The 25816-nt window shown below is 37.5% G+C and overlaps 1 protein-coding gene across 4 annotated transcripts in view; it reads right to left on the reverse strand.

The window, feature by feature from the left end:
• Positions 1–25816, reverse strand: part of DAAM1 (dishevelled associated activator of morphogenesis 1) — a 3124549-nt gene that overhangs the window by 271127 nt on the left and 2827606 nt on the right. For all 4 annotated transcript variants that reach the window (XM_044074460.1, XM_044074457.1, XM_044074458.1 and 1 more), the window contains 2 exons: positions 8623–8711; positions 3839–4007 (listed from right to left, as the gene is read on the reverse strand). In XM_044074460.1, coding sequence (XP_043930395.1) covers positions 3839–4007; positions 8623–8711 — 258 coding nt within the window. The remainder of the gene's footprint in view (positions 1–3838; positions 4008–8622; positions 8712–25816) is intronic.

A 25816-nucleotide genomic window follows, 5' to 3' on the forward strand; every position in this document is an offset into this window, starting at 1 on the left:
GTCTCTTATTGGCTGAGCTTACTATATCCCAGAATGCACCACTACCAGTCCCCCAGATCTAGTTTGTCCGCATACATACACAGACACACATGCTGCTTATATAACATCGTCAGATGAAACAAGATAAAAAACAGTAGAACTCAAAACCGTTCAATCTCTTCTGATCTCCAAGGCAGGGGGAAGGAGGGTGGGTATTAGGAATGTAGGCGAGATGGATCCCAAACATCTGAAGTTATGGTGAGTACATAACTAAAAGATGTTATGTGATCCTATCTCGCCTACATTCTGACTGATGGGACAGCGTCCCTAGCACCTGAATCCTGGGTGGCTCACTGGAAAACACTCCTGAGTACCGTGGAACCAAATGATGCTCGCCCTTTAGATGCCACATCCAATTTATAGTGGAAAATGAAAGTGTGCGGGTTGGACCAAGTAGCCGCACAAATCTCAGAAATAGCGAGCTTGGAATGAAAAGCAATAGAAGTAGCCATAGCTCTGGTAGAGTGAGCTTTGATAGATGTTGTAAGTTGCTTATTTGAAGAGGAATAAGCCTGAGTTATGCAATCTCTAATCCATTTGGAGATAGTAGCTTTAGTGATGGTTTTACCCAATTTATTATCTGAAAAGGACACAAACAACTGGTCTGATTTTGAATTTGTTGAGTCCTGTCTAGATAGAAGCATAATTGCCTGTGAACATCCAATTTATGGAGGGTGTATTCCGCTTTGTTGGAGAATTTTGGAAAGAAAACTGGTAGCTCTAGAGATTGTTGGAGACAGAGATTAGAACAAACCTTTGGAACAAAAGATGGGTTAGGCCTAAGTGATACTCTATCCTTGTGAAAAATCAAGTACGGTGGTTTGATAGATAGGGCTTGAAGCTCTGAAACTCTTCTTGCAGAGGTAATTGCAACTAAGAAGGCAGTTTTCCAAGACAGATATTTTAACTCACATGTAGCAGCCGGTTCGAAAGGGGAAGATGTTAAGGCACGAAGTACCAAATCAAGATCCCACGGAGGCGCAGGATGAAAAACTGGGGGTCTTAACAGCCCAGCACCTTTAATGAAAGTTTTGCATAATCTGCTGCTCATCAACGGTGGATCCATGGATTCGTGAAATTTGGAGATAGCTGCTAGTTGGACTTTAATAGTAGAGACTGAAGATCCTTGATTAAACAAGGATGTTAAAAATTTCAAAACCTCTGGTATCGGGGCAGTGATAGGGTCTAAGCCCCTGAGTTGAGCCCAGATAGCAAACCTCTTCCACTTACTGAGGTACAATTTCTTAGTGGTGGGTTTGTGGGCCGAAGATAAAATGTGAATAACTTCCGGGTCTAAGGTGTGATTTCTGACTGAAGTCGGAAGTGGAGGAGCCAAGCTGTCAATTTCAAAGTGTGAAGGGACTGGTGTTGTCGTCCCGACTGATGAATCAGCAGATCCGGAGTTAGATCCAAAAACCAAGGATCGTCCACAGCATGTTTCTTTAGGTAGGGAAACCATACTTGTGGACCCCAATTGAGAAGCTTTCTGGATGACTTTGGGGAGAAGTGGGACTGGAGGAAAGGCATAAAGTAGTCCTGTTGGCCAAGGTTGGACTAGAGCATCCGTAGCTGCCTCCCCCTGACGTGGAGTCAAGGAGAAGAACCTTTTGCACTTTGCGTTCTGTGGTGTTGCAAACAGGTCGCAGCACGGGGTCCCCCATCTTCTGAAAACCTGAGCTGCTACTGTTTCGTTCAGGGACCACTCGTGAGGAGAGAGAATCGTCCTGCTTAATCTGTCTGCCAATATATTGGATTTCCCTGGAATGTGGGTCGTTACCAAGAAACGGTTGGTAGCTACAGCCCATTCCCACACCCTCATGGCCTCTCTGCAAAGGGGGTAAGATCTGGTCCCTCCTTGTTTGTTTAGATAACAGACCACCGACATGTTGTCTGTGTGGATAGCGATAATGCCTTGAGGGAGAAACTTGTGGAGGGCCTGTAGGGACAGAAGTACAGCCCTCATTTCCAATACATTGATATGGAGAAAGGTTTCGTCTGGAAGCCAAGAACCCTGAACTAACCTGCCCAGACAATGCTCCCCCCACCCTGTCTGGGAGGCATCCGTCGTCAGGGTGGCCACGGAGGGGATAACAAAGGTCTTCCCTGATTCAGATTGGATGGCTGAAGCCACCAGCGGAGGTCCCGTTTGCACGTTTCTGTAATCAGAATGGGGTGATTGAGGGGGAGATTCTGAAAGGACCATTGTGTCGATAACAGCCACTGAAGAATCCTCATGTGCAATCTTGCCAGTGGAACTAGGAGAACCGTGGCAGACATTGAACCTAAAAGTTGCAGGACCATCCTGGCTGGGGCTTTGGATCTTGGAAGCAGGGCTTGAACTTGACCTTGTAAAGTTTTATAAGGCCTTTCAATATAAGCTTATTTTTCCTCTCTTGGAGGACCCTCGAGGAAAAAGCGTGACACACGCTGCAGGACTCCTGCAAATGTTTGGCGCCCAAACAATATACACAGAGAGAGTGGTCATCCGTGATAGACATTTTAAAACTACATTTAGTGCACTTCTTGAAGCCCGAAGGCCTAGGAGCCTGAGACATTATAAGAAAAACTGAGTAACTCTCTCACAGACAACTTTGTTGGAAAAGACTGACCCTAGAAAGATTAACCTGCCGTTGACAATGATAGCCAATTAAATAACGGCCAACTGAAGACATACAACAGTGAATAAATGTATAAAGGAATCCAAGAACCCCTAAGGTTCAAAAGGGATTAACCAACAGGAAAGGCCCTACGGATCAAGGGAGCCTGTAACCGGAACAAACACCAATCACACACAAATTTTCCACAAAAAGTTTTCAAAACACACACAACAGCACAGAGTAGCTGTTAAAACAGCTTTTTGTTAAAGAATTAGCAAATTTCTGACAGAAAAAGTTAGTGAAAAGACACTACTTAGCTCAGCCAGCTCGAGACCACGTCTTTGCTAGTTAGCGGCAAACGAGATCTGGGGGACTGGTAGTGGTGCATCCTGGGATATAGTAAGCTCAGCCAATAAGAGACTTCGCTCTTTGGCATAAGCGTGCCGAGTCGGAGCCGAGGGATCGGCTCCGAACCCATCAGTCAGAATGTAGGCGAGATAGGATCACATAACATCATGTATTTAAATTTATAAACCAGTATATAAAGTTGTCAAACTAAAAAGTACCATTCTAAAATTGAAATTAAGGTAAATGTAGTTAAGGTGTTGCTTAGTTAATCCCTCTAGAACTCTCCTATTTTGTGGTAAAGCTTCTAAGGGAACAGGATTATGCTAAAGTTGCAGCATCCTCAACCTATTTCTCAGTCACAGTTAAACATGCAAGAAAAGACTTCGACCTGTTAATGATCTCATGGAATGGATGCAGGGCAGTCAACCATTCCACAGCTGATCTGGATACGAGCCACAGCCAAGGAAACAGGATCAGCTTGTGGAAATCTGTTACTCTTCCTTTGAAGGAAGGTAAGGAAGGAAGAGAATCATTCTGACTACCACTTAATGCAGACCAGGCTAGGTAGTGGACTGTTTTACACCTCACCTCTCAAAGGTGGCAACGGCCTCCTTGAAACTGTGTGCATGTGGTTACATGCACATGTAACTTGACCTGGAAGCACTGCACAAATGAGAACATAAGGGTCATTAGTAAGAAGAGTCATCCTTTGCAACTCTCACCCCTTTAGGGGATCAAATACTCTGAATAATAAGGGGATCATAAATAGGAAAAACTCCAGAGGGGTTGAGGTTGATGTGACAGTGTACGACAAAAAAGGCTTATACCAATTACATAGTACTGCTGTTGCTTACTTGTCTATGCTAGACTTGGTATCTGCGATTTTGTTTAAGCTAGAAATCTTGAAACCATATGCATTTCCTCTCTGGCCCTTGTTCATGTAGTTTCCAAATGCCAAGACAACTTCTAGAAGCTGCTTTAGGCTCCTGCTCTGCAACAATTCTTTGGATGCAGACCGGATTGCTGAAAAATAAAGAAAAAAAGTATTAACTCTCAGTCACACTGCATACACTACAGAAATGCTGAATTCCATCTGTAATAAATTTACATCAAGACTTTTATGATATTTTATTCAGACTACAACAGCTGAAATCATGTTTCCTTTATTCATGGACTGAATCCCCTCTATCCACCCTGAACTATAAAGTCATGTGCAGAAGTATATAGCTAACAAAACAGTAAAAAAACAGTGCAGTAATGGAAATTACACACTTGACTACCACTACCAGATATTTATTTACGTACACAAGAATACTCTTTCATATACTTGCTGGAAAAACATGATGATGGCATTGGAAGTGAGAGACAACAGTACAAAATATACTCAGTGGTAAGCAGCTGTGACTAATAGCTCAGGGGACTAACTTCAGGCTCTGTTACACCTTCTGGTTCCTTCATAAGAACACAAGCTAGTTACATGCTGTAGTGCAGATCTCCCTAGCAAAATGGGCATGCTGCCAATTGAATGGTATAAAGATGTTTTTTAGTGATGTAAATTGGGATACAGCAGTCCGAATCAAGTCTTAAAATGAACGATAAAATACCTCTCAACTGCCCTGAAGTTTTTGGTCTGTCCCTCATAAAATGTGTGAATTTCTAGCAAATTAGAGAGGACTGAAGTCACTAAGAAATGACAGACACTCAAGTTTCACCCATCACATCCTTCAGAAAATGCATGCTAATGTAAAACCTCTTATTCTACCGAATGTCTAAGTTTATAAAAGCAATATTTAAAAATCTGTATGATTTTTGGTCTTCATCCCCCTATATTTTTTGTCTTTGTCCATAACTCTTGTGCCAACAGGTTGAGAGGTATGCACAAGATTAAAAATTAAAAAGCGTTACTGCTGGAATGGTCTTGCAAATAATCCAGGTGCATCTCTTTCTCTCTCTTGCTAAAAACGACTGTAAGGCTCAGATTTGCAAGTCCATCCCTATCAAACAACTTAACCCATTAAAATCAACCCTTCTTAGCAAAAACTAGTTTGTGTTTCCACATACAAATCTTGAAGCCATTCACTTACTTATGCTATATACCTTTTACGGCTCCCTGTTCAAATATTGGTAATCAAAACGCTCAGTGCTGAAAATCCACAAAAGATTGAAAACACAGGAGAAGAGCAAATGTCAAAAACTGTTCTTCTTAAAACTTCTTATTGCAGGGGTAAAGCTCCCTTGCACCCTACACACCCCCTGAACTTATATATATATATTTATACATACACCAACTCTGAGATTGCCATACCTTGGAGAAAAGGAAATATTTGGAGAAATGGCATCTCAATAAATGAAGTCCAATCTTTTGGCCATTCAGCATGTTTATTTCGGGACTCACTCTAGCGAGTCCCGACATTTCAAATGGTTAACGCATTTTACATCTGTAGCTGTCTTGGTCCTCCATGTTCCAAAATGTTACTTTACATATGCAGTTCTGGGTAGCATACTTCCCTGTGATGACCTTTACACATCTAAACATATGCTAACACATGCAAACTAGCTGTTAGTCACATGCTTGAAGGCTGAGAATTATTAGTTTAGGCCAGTACATGGGGAGCCAGTGCTGCTGCCCATACACTTTGCTAAGTTCATTTAACAAGGCTTGCTAATGATGTCAAGCAGAATCAGCAGTTCAGCTGAGTAATAAGATATTCAGATCTCCCACTATAAGATACCTTTAATAATCAAGACCTTATTTCTCCATTCTCCACTTAAGTTTGTGTTACTCCATTTTTTACGGAATTGATAGTACTTTGCAGCTTGATTATGAAACTTTTAAATGTACTATTTCTAGGATGATCTCTCATAACCTGGTTTCTGAACAATAATATTACGGCTGCTTAATGTATTACATATTTGTGTTTTTGTTTAAACTACGGGAACTGATAACTTTAATTTTTCAACAATACTTATGAAAAAACACACACACTTCCTGCCTAGTCCATACTTCATCTACATTATCAATGTGCACTGTAACAAAATGTTTTTACTATGTTCATTTTGTTATCTCTCTTATGTCTACAGCTTTCCCTTGAGAGTCCACTGAAGATGGAACTTCCCAAATGGATATTCCTGAGTTACAGATGCAATTAATCAATAAATAAATATTTAGATTTCAAACTACATTAATTCACGTTCTACTCTAGTGTGGGCTGTAGGAGTCTCACAGCCTATCTAGGCACTTAAAGGATATAAGAAACAGAACAACAGTCCATCACAAGATACTTTCATGCCCCTGCATGCACGCATCATCCACCCACCTGCTGGCAATGTTGCCTGTCACACGCTCAACTAAAGGCATGTCTTTGTGATGCAAGAGGAAAGCAGAAGTAACAGGCAAAAACCCATGTGGACCCAAGGTAGGGTTGCCACCTTTTCAAATGGCCACAGTGGGACATTTTTGGCACAAACATCAGATTTTACTGGCCGACACATAACCACGGTCAGTACAAAGGATAGAACTTAATTTTTTGCCTAAATAAAAGTTTATTCTTGTAGCATTTTAGTTTTTTATTCCGTTTCTTATAACATTTAGGCATTTTAGATACAGAATAACTGTTTTATGCAACGATTACATAAAATATAGGAAATATAAGCCTGACTAGCTTGGTCTGCAAAGCTATGGAAAGGATCATCATGGACCTCATAAATAAAGATATTGGGGACCTACAGACACTGGATCCTACCCAGTTCGGCTTTGTTAAGGGCAGATCCTGCCTCTTAAACCTGGTTGACTTCTTTGAAACAGCCACCAAGGCCATTGACAAAGGGAAGGTGGTCCACACAGCCTATCTGGACCTCGCAAAAGCCTTCGATACAATACCCTACTCGGGCATTATAGATAAGCTCACCAGCTTAAATATAAACCCCTATGTCACTAGATGGGTTGCAAACTGGCTCAAGGACAGAACCCACATGGTTAGAATTGCTGGAGCCATGTCAGACTCCAAACCAGTTACAAGTGGCGTCCCACAAGGCTCAGTCCTGGGACCTCTCTTGTTTGGTATATATTTCTCGGAGGTACAGGCCAACACGGAAGGACTGTGGCTGACCAAGTTCGCAGATGACTGCAAACTGGGCGCCATAATCGACTCTCCAGCCGACACAAGCATCCTCCAAAAGGGCCTCATAGAAACAGACAACTAGTGCCAGAGCCATGGCCTCAAGCTAAACGCCAAAAAGTGTATAGTCATCCCCTTTGGCAAAAACAAAGTGACCACAAATTGGTAATCCATTAAGTACAGAAGTAGTAATTAGGGACCTGGGGACCCAAGTTGATAGCAATCTCTCATTTGACAACCACGTGGCCAAAGTGGTTAGAAAAACATTTTATATAGCCCACCTAATCGTGAAGGGATTCACATCTAGATTAGGGGAGGTCATCGTGCCTCTTTACTCATCCCTCATCAGGCCCAAAATAGAGTACAACGCCCCTTTTGGAATGTACCTTACCAAACACCTGCAGCAACTGGAAAGACCCCAAAAGTACCTCACCAAGAGGATCAAAGGGCTCAAACAGATGCCATATGCTGCCCGGTTAAAGAAACTCCAGCTCTACTCAGTGGCATACCGCCTGCTCAGAGGTGACCTGTGCCTGACGTATAAGGCCATGTCCAACCCGGAATTAAGGGACATGCTGCACCTCAAAAAATCCAAATCCCATCGAGCTACACGCTCGAGAGACTTGAACCTCAGCACTGAAATAAATAGGACATGCTGGAGGGACAGATTCATAACCCAGAGGCTCCCTTCACTCTGGAATAAAATCCCAGTCCAGGTTAGGCAGAGTCCTACATTGACTCTCTTCAAGAGGAGTCTTGATGAGCAGATGGGAGATCATAGGTTTACCCCGGGTATCACTTCTGTGTCACTGTTAGACAGAGGCACAGTATACTAACCTCGAAAAAGGGCATAGCAAAATTAATTTAAAATGGGTGGCGAAAGCCAAACATACTCTGGCTAGGCTTATAAATGCCCTAGGGTAGATAGCCTAGTATGAACCTATGAACCTATAATTGTGTCCTACAATCTCAGGACATTTGCCATTTTTTAAATTTTTTGTCAGGACACAACTGCCCAAAGAGGGACTGTCCCTCGCAAAGTGGGACAGGTGGTAACCCTAACCCAAGGAAGACGTAGACTCTGCAAAGAAAGCACTGCAGAGGGAACTGAAATGGTAAACCACATCCCGTGAAAGTGCAAATCTAACCACTCTACCGCTGTGTTGCCCTTCTCAAAATACTTTTCTGAAGTAACTGCTATGAGGGCTAAAGAAAGCTAGTGGCTAAAGTGCAAATCTCATGCAAATGAATACATTACTGTTGGATACAAAGCAACTTTCTTTTTCAAGGATTACAGCATCTCACCCATTTATATTACTGTACACAGAAATTTCCCATGTCAAAGCCATTATACAACACTACAGGAAACTGAAACACAATCCCTTTAAAATGTACTAATAAAAATTTTAGTGAAGCTAGCATTTTAAAGTTACTTATCTGCTCAAAACATTATTACCTGCCTACACTAACAGATAACATACATGTTCTGCCTAGCCATGATTTTTTTATTAGGCTCTTACCTTCAACTTTTGGTTTCACCTCCGCTACTCTCTCTGCAAACTTCTTTTTGAAGTACAAGGACTGAAGTCTCTGCTGATAGTGACTTATTCTGTGGAAAAAAGAACTGTGTAAGAACATACCATGACAAAAACTGTTCAAAACAGAATCTCTTAACCATTCTAAAGACATGCTTCTGGAGCGTTTCTCCCCGGGCCTCCGCTGAAAACAGGATCTGTGGAACCTACTCGGACTTTCCCGGTCAACAAATGTTAAATAAATAAATAAAATTAAACATAGCTCAAGCTATAAACACAATTTAATTTATCTGCTTTGGTTTACCGTGAAAGTCCATCTGGGAACTAAATGCTCATTTTTCAGCAGACGCCAAGTGGAGAAAAGCTCCAAAATGGAGCATCAATGAATAGATTAAGCCTACTACAACTAAAGCTTACATCATTGTCTGTGCTGCACAATTTGCATCAGTTCCTCCTACTACAGACTGATTACACTTGGAAGACCCTTTGGTTATGAATTAACTGGGGTTTGAAGAAGAAACAAACACACAAGACATGATGTGAAACTGCAGATAGTGCTACACATTATACAGAGATGTGACTTTTTATGCAATAGTAATCAAAGAAATAGTAGGATTTATGGTCTAACTAGGTTCGCCCAAAAATCCAACCATTTTCTACTTCAGTAAAATAGATGTGGTATTTACAGAGTATTTTGTAAGTTTTACACAAGATACTAAGTGCTGTTTCAGAGAAACACAAACAGTAATTCCATTCTTAATGCATTTTTTTTGTTGAGCAGTAAAAGTTTTCTACATCACTAAACTAAATATAATCAGCTTTGAGGTGACTGCAACTTGGGGAAAAGCAGATTTCCCATGCAGCACCACAATTGACAAAGGTGTCATTAGAAGAACTGTGCAGCAGCATCAGTCACACTCATGACTCTGTTACTGATCCCTTACTCTCATGTATTACTTTTTATCTTTCAGTGTGCCTTGTGCTCAAGTAATGCCTGAGTGTACGTCTATTTTTATTTATAAATAAAATACATTGTTTTGTTCTGTCTTCCTATTCCTATGCCTTGTGCCTTTGTCATAGCTGAAAATGGTGATTTGTGAACAGACCACTTCCTCTACAAAAGAAAAAAAAAATTAGCCAATTCCTGAAGTGATCTCTTGCAACAGAACACCTCTCACAGAAAAGGTCTGCCAAATATATAATCAAAACAGAGCATTTCTAGCAGACAATGTACCTGAGGTGTTTGTGTATGTAGTAACTTTCAAAAGAAATGCCTGTAAATTATGTTAGCAAATGAATCTTATGTGCTAGTGACCATAACTAGCATCCAACTCCCAATAATCCAAACACACAACCCAAGAAAGACAATTAATCAAAGCAAAGCCTTTCAAAGCCAATTTATACAAGGACATACTGTAAAGGCAGTCTTCCAGAAAAGCTATTTGTAAAGGTGTATAACAAACTGTTGCACGGCAAGTGAAAGGCCAGCCTCAGATGAACTTTGCGCAAAGTCTCACTAGGAACGAGGGTGGAACACACCTCTCAACTGTCCATAATTTTACAAAATGTACAGCTTTTTCCATCAAAGTTTTAGTCTGTTCCTCACAAAATTTGTGGTTTCCTGGCAAATCATTAAGGAAATGTAATTACTAAATAATGATGGATATTTTAGTTTCAGACTTCTTATCCTTTAGAAATTGCATGCTAATGCAAAACCTGTTGTTCTAGAAAGTTAAGAACATTTAAAATTTGTCCTCAATATTCCATTATTTTTGACTTTGTCCAGAATTATTGAGCAGAAAAGTTGAAAGGTTTAGGTAGGATTTCCATTTTCAAGTATTTTTTTTTTTTTTTTTGGCAGCTACCAGAATTAAACTTAACTAGGCATTACTGTCTCTAGGGAATTCAGACCTACTATCCTAGCTCAAAAGAATCATTTCATTAGTTGCAGCCAGTTGCACACCCAAGACTTCTGGCATAGTACTCTGTAGGGAAGTTTTTAAATCTGCCAAATCATTACACTCCTAAAACACATGCTTCCTAGCTTCTGCTTTCTTCCCCGTCACATTTCCAATATTTGCCATCTACGAAAAAATTCTTTGAAGACTGCTTGGGGTATAAAATACCTATGCAAAAATCTTAAACTTTCTGGACTTCTTTGCATACTTGGGAGCCACATATATGTCCCTCCCATTGTTTTGTTGTAAATTGCTTATCCAGCCTCTCTTCCCAATCTTTTCTACCCTCCTCTGATTGATTCTTATACTCATCATGCAATATTTTACATAACTTGCTAATTATCCCCTTTTTAAACAGCAGCTTCTCTTTAGATTCAACCAAAAACTCCACAAAACCAGGCTTTTCACTTATGATTCCCCTATCCCTACATTTTTGCCTGTGCTCCGACATCAAGCCCTGGTAGGGAAGGCAGTCTCTAGCCTGCAGACGAAATGTCTTGTTGGCCTCATCTAACTCTTTTACTTACCCTCTCTAATTATTTTCTCCCAATCCCTTAGTTCCTTGTACCAGTTTTGTCCAGTAAATTTCAGCTCCCCCATGCCTATTTTCTGTACCAATACTTGCAGTCATTCCTACTAGAAAATCTCTTTTCTCCATTCGAGTGTTGGCTTAGTTCTTAGAATACTTTATGAACATAACATTCTATATGGCTGTTATTGTTCTCCTTAAGAATCTGCATCCAAACTTTCACTCTCTCCATATTTCTTGGTCCCCCTTCCTCGTTTCATCATCATCCCTTTTCACTTTGAATTATAACCTTCTGCTTGTGTTATTTTACAATTATTTACTGGGGGTGTCTGACTGGGCTAATATCCCATTTTCAGCACAGGCCCTGGGAGAAAAGCTCCAAAACAATAATATAATATAACAGAGCTGAAAAAAATTGACTAACATAAATAATATTAAGGAGATATGTAGAACTGCAGGCTAACAAAACAACATACATAGTTGAAAGTAGATACTGTGTGTGTGTCTTTCGGCTTTTCCCGGTTAGGGGTTGCCACAGTGGAACTCCTCCGCCAATGATTGGCAGTAGATTTTTAAGTGCCAAGTTGCTGGCCCTGACGCACAACCTTCAACGAAGGTATGCCCATTCATGCATGTCTCCACACAGAAGATGCTCTAGCTGAGAATCGAACAGGACAACGTCTTACTGTGAGGTGACAACGCTACAGCAGCACCACCGCAGTTAGTTGAAAGTAGATACTATTGTATGTAAAATAATTCAGCAACAGTCAATATTTGTGCGATTCCAGCAGAAGCAAAAACTGATATTAGGATGAAGAGGAAGCAGTGGCGAGAGAAAGAGATCAAAGAAAAATAAAATAAAAGGTGAAGTAAGACTTAGATAAAGGAAGAGGGGAAGAACAGTGAAATAGGGGTTAGAAAAGGGAGGAGATGAAGAAAAGAGTGAAGTGAGAGAAGTAGAATGGATGTTTGGAGTGCAAGGTTTAGTATACTAAAGAGCACAAATGAGCAGAAAAAAGGGGGGACTCCAGTTATGGTGGAAATAGTGTGAGATCAGCCTGGAGAATTACAGCAGCATAAGTTTATAAGCCTTAACGGTGTAGCTCTAAAATATCCCTTCAAATCAGATAATGTTAACCTACCTTACTCTACTGGAAGGAGAAACTTATTCCACTTGACTCTTGCCCTCTTCCTTTCTCAGATAAATTCTTTCAAGTCTATTAATTATTGTTCACAACTTCTCCAGTTGATAAAAATATATCTGACCTGTATATAAACCTAAAAGAACTAAACATATTTCACTGCTTATATCTTAACTATCCGTATCCATAAACAAGAACTTTCATTTCTCAGTTTTTGTATCATCTTTACTCTCTTCCTACATATCCTTAGCTACCATAACAAAAGACTTTTAAATCCATACTCCTAAATATTTCATCTTGCTGTGTCCTCATAAATCTGAGTACTGCTGAACCAATTTGTGTGGGGGGTATACAACTTACAGTTACAACCTTTGTTAATTTTATATCCCAAAAAGATGAGAAACTGTCTCAAAAATGTTCCACAACACCGAGATGTCTTTTTCTGGATTTATCACGTATAAAATAATATCAAATGCAAATAAAGCCAACTTTTCTTGACTACCATACTAATTATATCTTTGCATTTCTGAGCTATTTATTTTATTTGCCAATGGATCTAAATATAAAGCAAAGGGGAAAGAGGACCCCTTGTCTAACTCCTCTGTTCAGACACAACTTATCAGAGAAGAACTCTCCCATTTTAATTCTTGCCTTGGTTCCTTTGTATACACTCCTAACTGATCTCATCACTGTACCAGGGAAGGGCAATTCTTCCCTTGCCTTACTCATAAAATCTCAGCTTACTCTGATGGATGCCTTCTCTGCATCCAGACCCAACAGCAGCAGCAGTATTTTCTTACATTCTGCTTCACTCTGTAACATCACTGTTCTATTACTGTTGTGAAATGTTTGTTTCCCCTACACAAAACCACACTGATCAATATCTATCAATTCTGGCAATATCTTTGTCATTCTTTTAGATACTACAGACAAACACTTTACTATCATGGTTTAAAAGTGAAATGGGTCTAAATGAAGCTGGGATGGCTATGTCTAACATCTTTAGGTATTGCAGCCACTACAGCTTTCTTCCAAGATGTTGTCTCCCCTTCATTTTAAAATACTGTATTTAAAAAACCTTCCAGATCTTCATCACTTTCTTCACTCCTAACTTCCACAGCAATACATCAATTTTATCTCATTTTCTCTAATCTTAATTGTTAGTTGTTGAGCCTTACACACCACTAACCTTGGTATAATTAAGCCTTTCATAAATACTTCCATTTGTGCAAGTTCTTTATTTCCAACTTTCTCTGCTTTATACAAATTTACATAAAAGTTCTGAAATATCTCTAATACCTCTACAGGATCACTGGGCATTTTTTTGTTACAGGCTCTCTAAGTTTGGCGACAACTCTTTCTTCTTTCTGTTGCTTAAGTTATTGTGTTAAAGTTTTTGTGCACTGGAATTAATATTAAAAAATAGTTGTTTAACAGCCATCTTTCTAGACTTCTGCACATTATCTAGATACTCCCTTATTTTCTGTTTAGCACTCTGCAGTTGTGCCTCTTCTTATGCGAAGTCCATCTTATAATGCAATGATTTAAGCTTTGTCAGCACCTCTAAATAATTCCCATTACTTCGTAACCATATCTCTTTCTCTTTTATTTCTACCCTATTTTAAACTTCATTTTCATCTTATCCCACTTACTATGACTTTTGAAGAACGCCTTCAGTACCAGGTATTTTCATAAATTTCTTCAGAAATATACCCTCTTTTGTAATACTTTCCCTTCTAGATCCCCCTGATACATACTCACTCCTGTAAACTAAGTTCCAGTCTCCACCTCTAAGTAAGGTTCCCTGTTGGAAACTGATTATTCCTCCCAAAAGTGTAGTCCACTTCTGAAAGCTATGAGCAGACTAACGTTTAGCAAAGTAGGCACTATGTCATGTTACGACTTTCAAATATTTAAACAGCACACACTTCCATGGCAAATCGAGATTGCAATTATAATTTGTGATATCAGTAAAAATTGTGTACACTGAACTGTTTAGGTAGCATCCAACCCCCCCCCCCCAAGTAATGCAGTTTTAGATAATGTTCTGTCCATTTACATAAAAGTTTAGTGAAAAAAATTGATAATGGAAATGGTGTGCAGTAAAGTTGCAGTAGCAAGTTGCTGAAGCACACAAAGTTTAGAGTACTGATAAAACTGGGTAGAGTCCACCTGAGCTACTGGTACATCTGCCACTACTGCTACATACAATTGTAAGCCTTGTGAGGGTTCCAGAAAACAAACAGAACCCATGCAAAAGTAATTTATAAAAAAGGAAAGTCTAAGAATATGTTCCCAAACTATCACTCAAGAAACAAACCACATAATGACTTAAGCAACAGAAAGAAGAAAGAGTTGCTGCCAAACTTAGAGAGCCTATAACAAAAAAATAACCAGTGATCCTGTAGCGGTATTAGAGATATTTCAGGACTTATTCAAAGTGATATTCTTCGTCACCTCAGCAGCTTAAATATTTCACTGGGTACAACTGACTAAAACAATCATAAAACTGACCAGCTCTCGTTTTTCTTGTTCAAGAATTAACCTGCAATTAGCATCATGTGTAACCAAATTACTTATTAATCTAACTCTGTTACATCACTGGTGATAGTGGCTAAGCAATACATCACATGGCATGTGTGTACTGCACTCCAACATGACTGCAAGTGCATACTGTTATGTATATTTGTGGAAATTCTTATGCAGACACCCACCTATAAAAAAGAACTGCTACTGTGCAGCGATTTCTCCAAAAATAATTAATGGATCACCTTGATCTCTTTCCACTGTGTACACTTCATCTTTTCAGATTCATCAACAGTACATGATGCAAAACCACAAAAGGAAATGATGCTACAGTACTGATACTGGTATTTCCTGTCAACTGTAACTAGGTAGCTCAAACAGCAAGTACTTCACACATTCCAGAATCATTACTCTTGTCAAACCAAGGTACTTATTCATAATAAAATAGGCAACTGTCCCTTAAAGAGGGTGTCCCAGGTTGGTAGGACTGCCTGCTCTGTTCAGTAGCCGGTCGAACTAATGAAAAACACAAGTGACCTACCTAAACCATATCCCCTTGATGATCCTGAAGATCTCTTCATCAGTGTTGAATTATTAAAGTCTTGGGTTATCCTTTTCTAAATTCAAGAAATTGACAAGATTTTACAAGCTGACAAATTTCTAAAACCTTCAGAGGTAACAGATTTTTCCTTTAGAGATATGGTCGAATAAAGACAGTAAGCATTTGTAGTTTCAGTTCTTTAATGAAGCAGCGAGTCCAGGCAGATACTGCCACTGTGCAATACGGAGTTTGTTACGTATATTAATTTCTTATACTTCAAGCAGTTTCCGTTGTGATGTGCTATGATCGTATATTTGAATTGTATACATCTTATTTAAAACGGTCTGTTCTGCAGGTGGATTTTTTTAAAAATATGATAATTAAGTAGCTGCAGAAAAGGAAGCCGTAAAATAGGTCCCGGAGGGTTGTTGGTCCTGGCTGGTTTGCGGGGGGGGGGTTATTGTTTTTGACCCTCAAGAAGATACTCTCTTACTAGACCAACCTTCACTATATGCAGAAGCAGAAACATCCGCAATAACATTGAAAAGAATAATCCCCTCCGCCCACAAACCAACCAGAACCAACAACCCTCAGGGACCTATCTTTATGTCCCCCCCCCATTCTGCAGCTACTGTAAATACATATATGGCAAAAGCTCTAATACCCCAACAACAAAAGATCCTTTAGAAGCCCCTGATTTTGAAACTGCAGTATAGGCAAAATAGTTTACAAAGCTCAGTGTCAAAATTGTGTTGGCAAGACCATCAACATAAAAACCAGGATGGCCCAACACTACACTGACATATGCCATGGTATAACCTCCAACCCCATGGTAAAATATGCCCTCAAAATACCAGGACACAACTTTCACTTCCTCATTATCGACAGGATTATCGAAGAACCATTTCAGGGCAACATTAATGACAAAAAGGAACTCGAATGGCAGCTTCACTTACTAGTGAACAAATCCCCAGGATTCAAAGGTTCATATAGGTAGGTACTGGACTATTGGCCCTAGGTACTATACAAGCCTAGCCAAAAATGTACCCTGGCTTTCGCCACCCAGAAAAATTATTTTCCTGTGCCCCTGTCAAGCAGAACCACAGAAGTGATCCCCGGGGTGAATTTCCTATTACCCATCCAATCATCAAGATTTTTCTTGAAGAGTGCTAATGAGGAGCTCTGTTTGACATAGATAGGTAGTCTGTTCCAGAGTATGGGAAGTCTTTGGGACAGGAATCTATCCCTCCAGCATGTTCTGTTTATTGTGGTGACAAGGTTTAGGTCCCTAGAGCATGTAGCTCGGAGGGATTGGGATTTCTTTAAGTGGAGCATGTCCAACAGCTCTGGGTTTGACATAGCTTTGTATATTAGGCAGAGATCGCCTCTGAGTAGGCGATATGCGATGGAGTAAAGCTGGAGTTTTTTGAGACTGTCTGCATAAGGCATCTGTTTGAGGCCAGTAATCCTTTTTGTGAGGTATTTTTGTGGCCTTTCCAGTTGTTGTAGATGTCTTGTGAGGTACATACCAAAAGGGGCGTTGTACTCTATAATGGGTCTAATGAGTGATGAGTAGAGGGGAACAATGACCTCTTTTTTTCTGGATGAGAAACCTTTTGTGATGAGGTGTGCCACGTAGAAGGATTTCCTGACCACTTTGGCAATGTGATTATCAAAGGAGAGACTACTGTCCACCTGTGTCCCAAGGTCTCTTATCACACTTTCGGTGTTAAGTAGACTACTGCCTATGTGGTAGTTCATGGGTACAGAATTTTTACCAAAGGGGATGACAATGCGCATTTTGGCACTGAGCTTGAGACCATGTCTTTGACACTAGGCATCTGTCTTAGTGAGGCCCTTTTGTAGGATACCTCAACTTCAATTAACTGCATTTTAAAACTCAGAAATCTCAACCGCCACAATTACTGTTAAAACAACATAATGCAAGAGAACCTTTTTTAAATGCATTATATTTTTTATATTTTTATGATTGTGTCTTCAATGGTGTTTTATGCTAATACTGTACACATACATAAATGTGGATCATGATTGTAAGCATTCTATTATGAAAACAATTACTTCAAATACTTTAGATCTTTTCATTATTTGGTATCCCGTCTTAACCCCACCTCCCTTTTTTTTATAGTTCTCACCCCCACTCCTCAAACCCCCATTCCTCTCTTAATAATATTAAAAAAAACAGTACTATCTCCCATACATAATTTCATCTTCCTGGCCACAACCTTTTTGGCCATACTGCTCCCCACTATTTCCAGTTTAATTCTTAGAGCACTGGTTGACTTATACTTACCTTCTAATTCCTTTGGCTACTATGAACACCTGAATTCTCGAGTAATGTCTCATTTTGCTCGATTACATAGGTGGTCTCCTAACCTACTACTCCCCTCCTCTCCACATTTTATATATATATATATATATACATATATATCTTGGTGTTTTGTCTAGTACCCCCAATACATTTAACTTAAAAACATAATATCTTTCTTCTTTACTCTCAGGTACACTGCAATTAATTTTTAACTGCCACAGATCTTATTTCAAACCACCCACAATCAATCATTATACTAATTTTATATACTTACATCATTATTTAACTTCATTCTTTTTTTTTTCAATAATAGTTCTTTATTATTTTTCACTTATTTATACAAACATTTAACAGAGAAATACAGAAGTAATATCCAGACAAATCTTCTATCAACATTCTCGCAACATATATACAGTATTTACATGAATGCTTCCACAATTAAAATAACATACATATAAAGAATTTACATCTGCAAAGATAGTTTCTTGTAATAATATATCCTAATAGGGTTAGATTGTACATCATAAATAACAATGGAGTTTTCTGTGATCGATGCATTAAGCTAATATAATATTGAAAATTTGTTCCCAAATCTTCAGATTATTTGAATGTTTACTTCGGTTATTGATAAAACATATTAGCCCACAAATATGTTATCGCTAAGATCTTAAAATTGTCCCAGGAAGTTTGAGATGGGTTCAACCAATTTGTAGCTATGTACAGTTTCATTAGCAGGAAAATATTCGTAAGTATGATCATCTGGGATCTAGATTAGTTATTTGGAGGGATGTGTAATATCATAAATTCCCAAGAAAGCGTTGAATTTTGATATCCCATCTTTTATAGTTGCAGTTTTAGGGAATTCCAAAGTTTATATATACATTTACAGCTCCAGAACATATGTAAGTGGTCAGCAGTTTCATCTTTGCAATATGGGCACTTAGGAGAATCTTTGGATTTAAATTTATACAAGCAGAGACGTGCATAGTAGACATTACTGAATATCATAAGTTGGGTAAATGCTAACTTTTGAAGGGAGATTGATTTTACTGTTAATTTAATTGCATCCATTAATTTATTCTCTTCAACCAATGGTAATTTTTCTTTCCAATACTTTGATATGAGAAGGTGGTCTTGATATTTGAAGTCTTTTATCAGTTTATATGTGGATGTTATATATTTGGTAGTTTGTGCTAGGGCTTGCCATAGTGAGGTACATTTCGTTAGGTCCTCTTTATTAATAGTTAAGTCTTTAAAGTAGCTTGAAAATAATTCTTTAATCTGCCTCAACATTACTAGATATGATTTAGGGAGATTCATTTCCTGTCTTAGCTCATGAGCAGAATAATTCAGATATAGGTATATATCTTGTAGAGTTAAGTTGATTATAAGTGGGAAGTTTTTTAAGTGTGGGCACCAAATGTGCCCCCTGGCTCACAAAACAAACCAGGCAAAAGATACACTTCAGAAATAAAATCTGGGCTAATCGGAGATCTACCAAATGTCCAACAACCCACCTCCAATTTAAACAACTAAGAAATTCCACCAAAAAAGATATTCTTAGAGACAAAAAAGATTACTACCTCGACCTCCAACAAACCAATCAACAAACCCCACAAAAATTCTGGAGTGGGATAAACAAACTTCTTCAACCAGGCCACACCACCACTCCAAACCCAACCGGTTTCAATAGTAACAACTCCAACCTGATCCCTGATGCCTTTAATAACTACTTTACAGAAGCCATTCAAACCCTGGCCAATTCTTTACCTCCTCTCACTGCTTCCCAACCAAACATCTGCAATACTTCTTTACCTACCTTTCAAATACAACCTGTATCTACATCTTTCATCTGTAAGCTACTTCAAAAATTGAAGCCTTGCACCCCTTCTGCTGACCAACTCCCATCTGAATACCTAAAAATAGCCGCTAAAGCCGTAGACTATCCCATCTCTATCCTTATTAACAGATCTATCTCTGAGGGCAAAATCCCTGCTCTATGGAAGATATCCCACATCATCCCTCTACATAAAGGACAATCTACTGAGCTTTCTATCGCCCTATTGCCCTACTGTCCCCATTAGCTAAGATAATGGAAAAATGTATTTACAAACAGCTACTCAACCACATATTACAAAATAACCTACTAGAAAACTGCCAACATGGTTTTAGGCCGTTCCACAGTACATCAACTACCCTTCTATCCTTTACTGACTCCATAAATAAAAATTGTAACAATAACTCATATTCCTCTGCATTATTTATTGACCTGTCAAAAGCCTTTGACATGGTTAACCACAACCTACTGCTAGACAAACTAACGGCTCACTCTCTAGATCCTCAAGCCATACAATGGTTTAGATCTTATCTGGAAAATAGACAGCAAGCAGTACTTTGGCATAACATCCTGTCTTCACTACTACCAGTAAAACTACTCTTTACTCCTACTCATAAATCACCTGTTCCTTCCTTCTCTATAACCTCTAACAATGGTACCAACATTACCCCAGAGACTACAACCACCTACTAGGTGTAACTATTGATAATCAACTCAACTATGACATACACATTAACTCAACTATTAAGTCTGTCAACAAAAAACTTGGCACCCTCTATAGAATAAAACCCTTTCTTACCCCTCCTGCAAGAAAAACAATTGCCCAGACTCACCTCATTTCCACCCTTTTCTATGCCTCTGTTATATACACCAACCTATCCAAAAACAACCTCTCTAAACTCTCTACCTGTTATAATAGCATAACTAGATTCATCACAAGCTCCCCCTTTAAAACTCACCACTGCCTTAACCTCAAACAGCTTGGCTGGCTAGAACTTCATAACCACATACTCTATCAACAACTACTTATTACTCAAAAGATCCTATACCACCCTAATAATACCCCTATCCTCACTAATCTTATTACACCTTATACAAATCTACCTACACTACGCTCTGCTAACAAACTTCTAGTCTCCTCTAATAAAGCTAACAACAAAGCTGGGGATTCACTCTTCTCAAACACTGCAGGAAAATTCTGGAATCAGCTTCCTGCTGACAACTTCCGTTGCTTCTACTTCTCTTTTTAAAAAAACATCTTAAAGAACATCTCAAAGCTCATTGGCTCTGTCCATGCACTAACCCAGATTGACATCTTTTCTCACTTCTATCCATAACCCTATACACGACTACTATAACCTCTACCTCCAAATTGACTTACTACTATTGACTCTTACTCAGGAATTTTAGAATAATATATATATTCTTTTCCCTTTTCTAAGACTTGCTTATACCTTCTACTGTGAGTTGTAGAATTGTTTAGTTTAATTTCCACAAAGTGTTTAGTTTTACAAATTTATTTTCTAACTCTTCTCTATCAAGAGTGCTAACTCTGTATTGTACTTCTCATAGTTATATGCATTGTTAAATTTCCCATTTTTTTTTTTGCTTGGAGCTTTTCTCCCCGGGCCTCTACTGAAAATGGACATATATCCAGCTAGACTAGCCCAGTCAACAAATGTAAAATAAAATAAAATAAATAAATAAATAATAAGTCTATGAGTTGATTATTAATTCTTAGGTTAGGATTTCTGTGAAAGGGTTGTAAAATCATCATATATTGATATAGATTTAATGATCTAAAAAGATTTTGTATTAATGTTATATAATTTTTTATGTGCTCCATTAGAGCATATGATTTAATGACATCTCTGTTTAGAAAAGGTAAAGCTTTGGGATTCATATTCAGATGCTCGACATGTTTGTAATCCAGTCTTATCCAATTTGGGTACCATTTATTATTCTGTATGATGTAGTTAGCTATTCTTATAATTCTATTGGCATTTATAATTAAATAATAATTTTCAAAGTTGGGTAAATCTAAACCACCTCTATTTTTGGAGGTCATCAAATTATTATATGATATTCTAGTTTTTCTTGGTTCCCATATAAATTTCGCAAGTTCAATGTGAATTTGTTTAAAAAACTTCTTGGGGATTAAGACTTGAGTAGATCTAAAGATATATAATAATCTGGGTAGAACATTCATTTTAATAATTGAGACCTTTGCTAATGGAGGTAATTTCAGGTTATTCCATCTCCTTAGATCAGATAAAATGTATTCCCAATTAAGTTTAACGTTGTTGAGATAGAAATCCTTGTTGTCTGTAGAGAATGTGATTCCTAAATATTTAATCTTTTCTTCAGATTTTACTTGTCCTATCAAAGTTAGAATTGAAAAGGGTTTGGGTGTTTTCAAAGGAAATATGTTGTTTTTTTTAAGGTTTACTTTATAATTTGATATTAATGCAAAGTCTTCGACAGCAGATAGTATTTTTTTGGTATCAGAAACAGGAGTTGTACAATATATATTAAGATAATCTGCAAAAGCTGCCAAAGAGATCTTGGTACCATAAATTACTGGAACATTGTGGTATACATTTTGTTTAATATGTAAAAATAAAGGTTCTAAATATAGATTAAATAGTAGGGGGGATGGAGGACAGCCTTGTTGTGTACCATTCCTGATTTGTAATCTTTTAGAAAACATTTTATTTATATATAAAGTTGTATAGGGGTTATTATATAACATGTGTAATGTTAGGATAAATTCTTGGGGTATATTAAAAGAGGGTAAAGTGTTAAATAGAAATTTTATGTTAACTCTATCAAAGGCCTTTTGTGCATCAATAATAAGTGCATACATATTTAAGTTCCTTTGATTGACATAGGAGATTAAAGTATGTAGTGTTAAGGTATTATCACTGGCTTGCATAGAAGTTAAGAAGCCAGTCTGTTCTTTAGAAATGATTAAATTCATTATTTTCTTCAATCTGGTAGCTAAAATAGAATTCAGGATTTTAGTATCAATGTTTAAAAGTGATATAGGTCTATAATTATCTGGGTTTTGAAGATCCAAATTATCTTTGGGTATGAGGATTGTTTTGGATGCATTAAAGTGTAAGTCATTAATTTTGTTATTAATTATATAATTTAATGTATATGAAAGTATTTTAACAATAGTATTGGAAAAAGTTTTATAAAATTCTGTTGTGAGGCCATTTGGGCCCGGAGCTTTGTAGGGTTTCAAAATTTTAATTGTTGATGTTACTTCCTCCATAGAAATTGGTTTTATTAAATCTCTCTGTAGATTCTCATCTATTTTTGGGAAGTTAATTTTTTGTAAGAAGTCATCATAATTTTCGTTTGTAGGTAGTTCACCTTGATCTCCATATATTTGGGCGTATATCAATTCAAAAATGTTAATATCATTAGATTTCGTATATATGTTGCCTTTGTAGTATAATTCCAGAATTTGAGAGGGTGATTTGGATTGGTTAATAATTCTTGCTAAAACCCTTGATGGAGTTTGGATATGGTTAGCATATCTTGCCAGTATTTTCGTCTTATGAAATGATAATCTATTATTTTGGATCAGAAAGAGGTCTTTCTGACATTTTAAAAGCTCTGTTTCTGTTTGTAAGTAATAATTCTGCATTAGTTTTTGATCTAGTGTTTTGATTTTAGACTCTAGAGTTTGTTCTTCTCTGAGTTGGATTTTTTTATAATAAGAGGCTTTTTGAATGAAGATACCTCTTATCTGTGCTTTAGTTGCCGCCCATTCAATAATCAGGTGTATGTTGATGTTCAACTATCCTGATTAGTAAGGATTTGTGAATATCCTGAATTTCCTGGATTATTTCTCTTTTGTGTAATAAGTTTGGATTTAAAGACCAATTATATCCCTTCTGTGCTAAAATGTTTCTATAGTCGTTGTCAAAACATAATGTAATTTTAGAATGATCCGATAGGTAACGAACATGAATAGATACTGAGGGATCAAGATTGATCAATGCTTCCGAAATTAGAAAGAAGTCTATTCTAGACCATATTTTGTGACAACTAAAACTATTTGCATTAAGAGACTTGTTGGCATATTTGAAGGGATCATACATATTAAAGTCATACTTAAGTTCACTTAATGTTAAAGCCGCTTGATTATATGATCTTTGTTGGCTAGATTTATCCAATTTAGGATTCTGATAAGCATTCCAGTCCCCTCCTATAATCATGTAATGGTTATTATATTGATTTAAAATAGGATAGAGTGCGGCAAAGAAAGAATGTTGATTACAACAGGGTGCATATATGTTGAGAAGAATGATGGGTTTATCATAAAGAGTAGAAGAGAGAATCGCATAGCACCATTTCCCTTCTTTGTCTGTTTTAGATTCTATAATTTTGTCCTGGTATTGACTTTTAATAATTACCGCAACTCCCACACTGTTAGTTTTACCTTCAGAGGCTATTATTTCGCTTATCCATTTTTTCTTTTTAATTTCTGTCCATTGGTCATTGGTCAAATGGGTTTCCTGAATTAGTATGAAATATGCCTTAGCTTGCAAAGTTAAATGAAGAAACAGTTTCCTCTTTTTCACATTCTGGATTCCCTTAATATTCCATGAATCTATTTCCCACATGCAGGTATTTTAAAAATCTGAGAAAATGTGAGAGATTTGGTTGATTTTTTAGTAAGTGTAAGTTATGAAAGCATTCTTGAATTCCCATCCCCTTCCAGTGCCTACCCACTAACCCCCTGGACCAGGAAATAAACAGGTCCTTAAGATAGTTCAGGATTATGTGAATTTGTACCATTGATATACACATATCATCAAAGTTAGTGTATAAAAGATAGGTCAAATATAATGTACCTATATAGTCTACAACTACTTCTACAAAGCTTATCCTACTCATTCCCTAACAGACACTACTTATCATCTACATCTCTACTTATTATGTTGAATTAAATGAGTCAGTCAAAGAAACAAGATAAAAAGATACATGAACATTACTATTAGTCTCAAATGTAACTCCCCACTACTTATTAATATTTTAAGATATTACTAAGTATATTATCTCAAATTAAAACAAACTGTTTTCATAGAACATAATATATAACCATCTAGTGAATACTTCCTTTGTGTGTGTAACTATCCTTTACTCTAGAAGCAAATGTAAAACATTATCATCAGTTTTGGATATGTTAACCATCACATATTCACACTAGTAATTGCTTACTAAATCCTGGAGAAAAACAATGCAACTTATAGCCATTCAGACCTAGATACAATATAATCACAGAGTCAGGTAAATAAGTCATCTAATAGCTAAGAATAATTGATATCTGCTTATTTAAAACCAATACAAAGTTAACCAAAAGGTGACACATGAGTTTTAGTTAGACCATTAGATACGAAAGGTTCTAAATTTGTAGAACTGGGTAATATCTACTTACTGTCATATACATTCTCTCATGGATGTTACCAAAATAATTGAATAAACATACTTACTAACTGGGTAAAAAAGTTCCAGAAAACACACAATTATTTAAGCATCTGGTCTTTTAAACTAACTACCTCATACCATGAGGAAGCTAAGTTGGTATACCATGCCACTGTATCCTTTGCAAACATTTACTTATAATAACATAACATATAACAAACACAGAGAATGAAATAATACATAAAAAAAAAAATTATTATGCATTTTCAGTTTATTTCACCTATCATCTGTCTTGTTATTATTAAGTAGCGTTCATGTTATTAGTATATGTGAGCCTGCATTAAGATATAATGGTTACTTAAATTAATTCTATATAAGGAACATTAAATATATTTATATAACCTAGGAATTCTGGTTTATAAGTATTGTGTAGGTGCCTTTTGCAACATTCACCTTAAATAGTTCATTGACCAGTATTGTGTTCACCATTCCTTTCTCATATATGGTTAAAACAATCTAAGGATGTAATTTTCAAGTTAAATCAGCTTAATCAACTTGCTTAGTGTTTAGGGTGTGGTAATCGTGTTTTTGTCATTACTGAGAGTGCAATTATTGAAGTTATTACAGAATACACCTTTATTTAACATTATTTTGTCTTTACAGGACTTGAGGATAGTTCGTCTGGTTTCCGAAGTACTAAGCTAATTGCTAGCTTCACGAAGGGGGACTCATCAAGCATACGAACTTCCGGATGTGTCACATCGAAATGAAACTTCCTGAAGCAGTAAAGTCACTTCGGCTCACCTCGTGGGAAAGATGGAAGAAACTGAAGGTTGTAAACTTTCGGTAAAGCTTCTCTTGAGCAGAGAAGCCGA

The sequence above is a fragment of the Protopterus annectens genome, chromosome 6.part0 (assembly GCF_019279795.1).
Source record: "Protopterus annectens isolate FY-2018-M chromosome 6.part0, PAN1.0, whole genome shotgun sequence".
NCBI classification, from domain to species: domain Eukaryota; kingdom Metazoa; phylum Chordata; order Ceratodontiformes; family Protopteridae; genus Protopterus; species Protopterus annectens.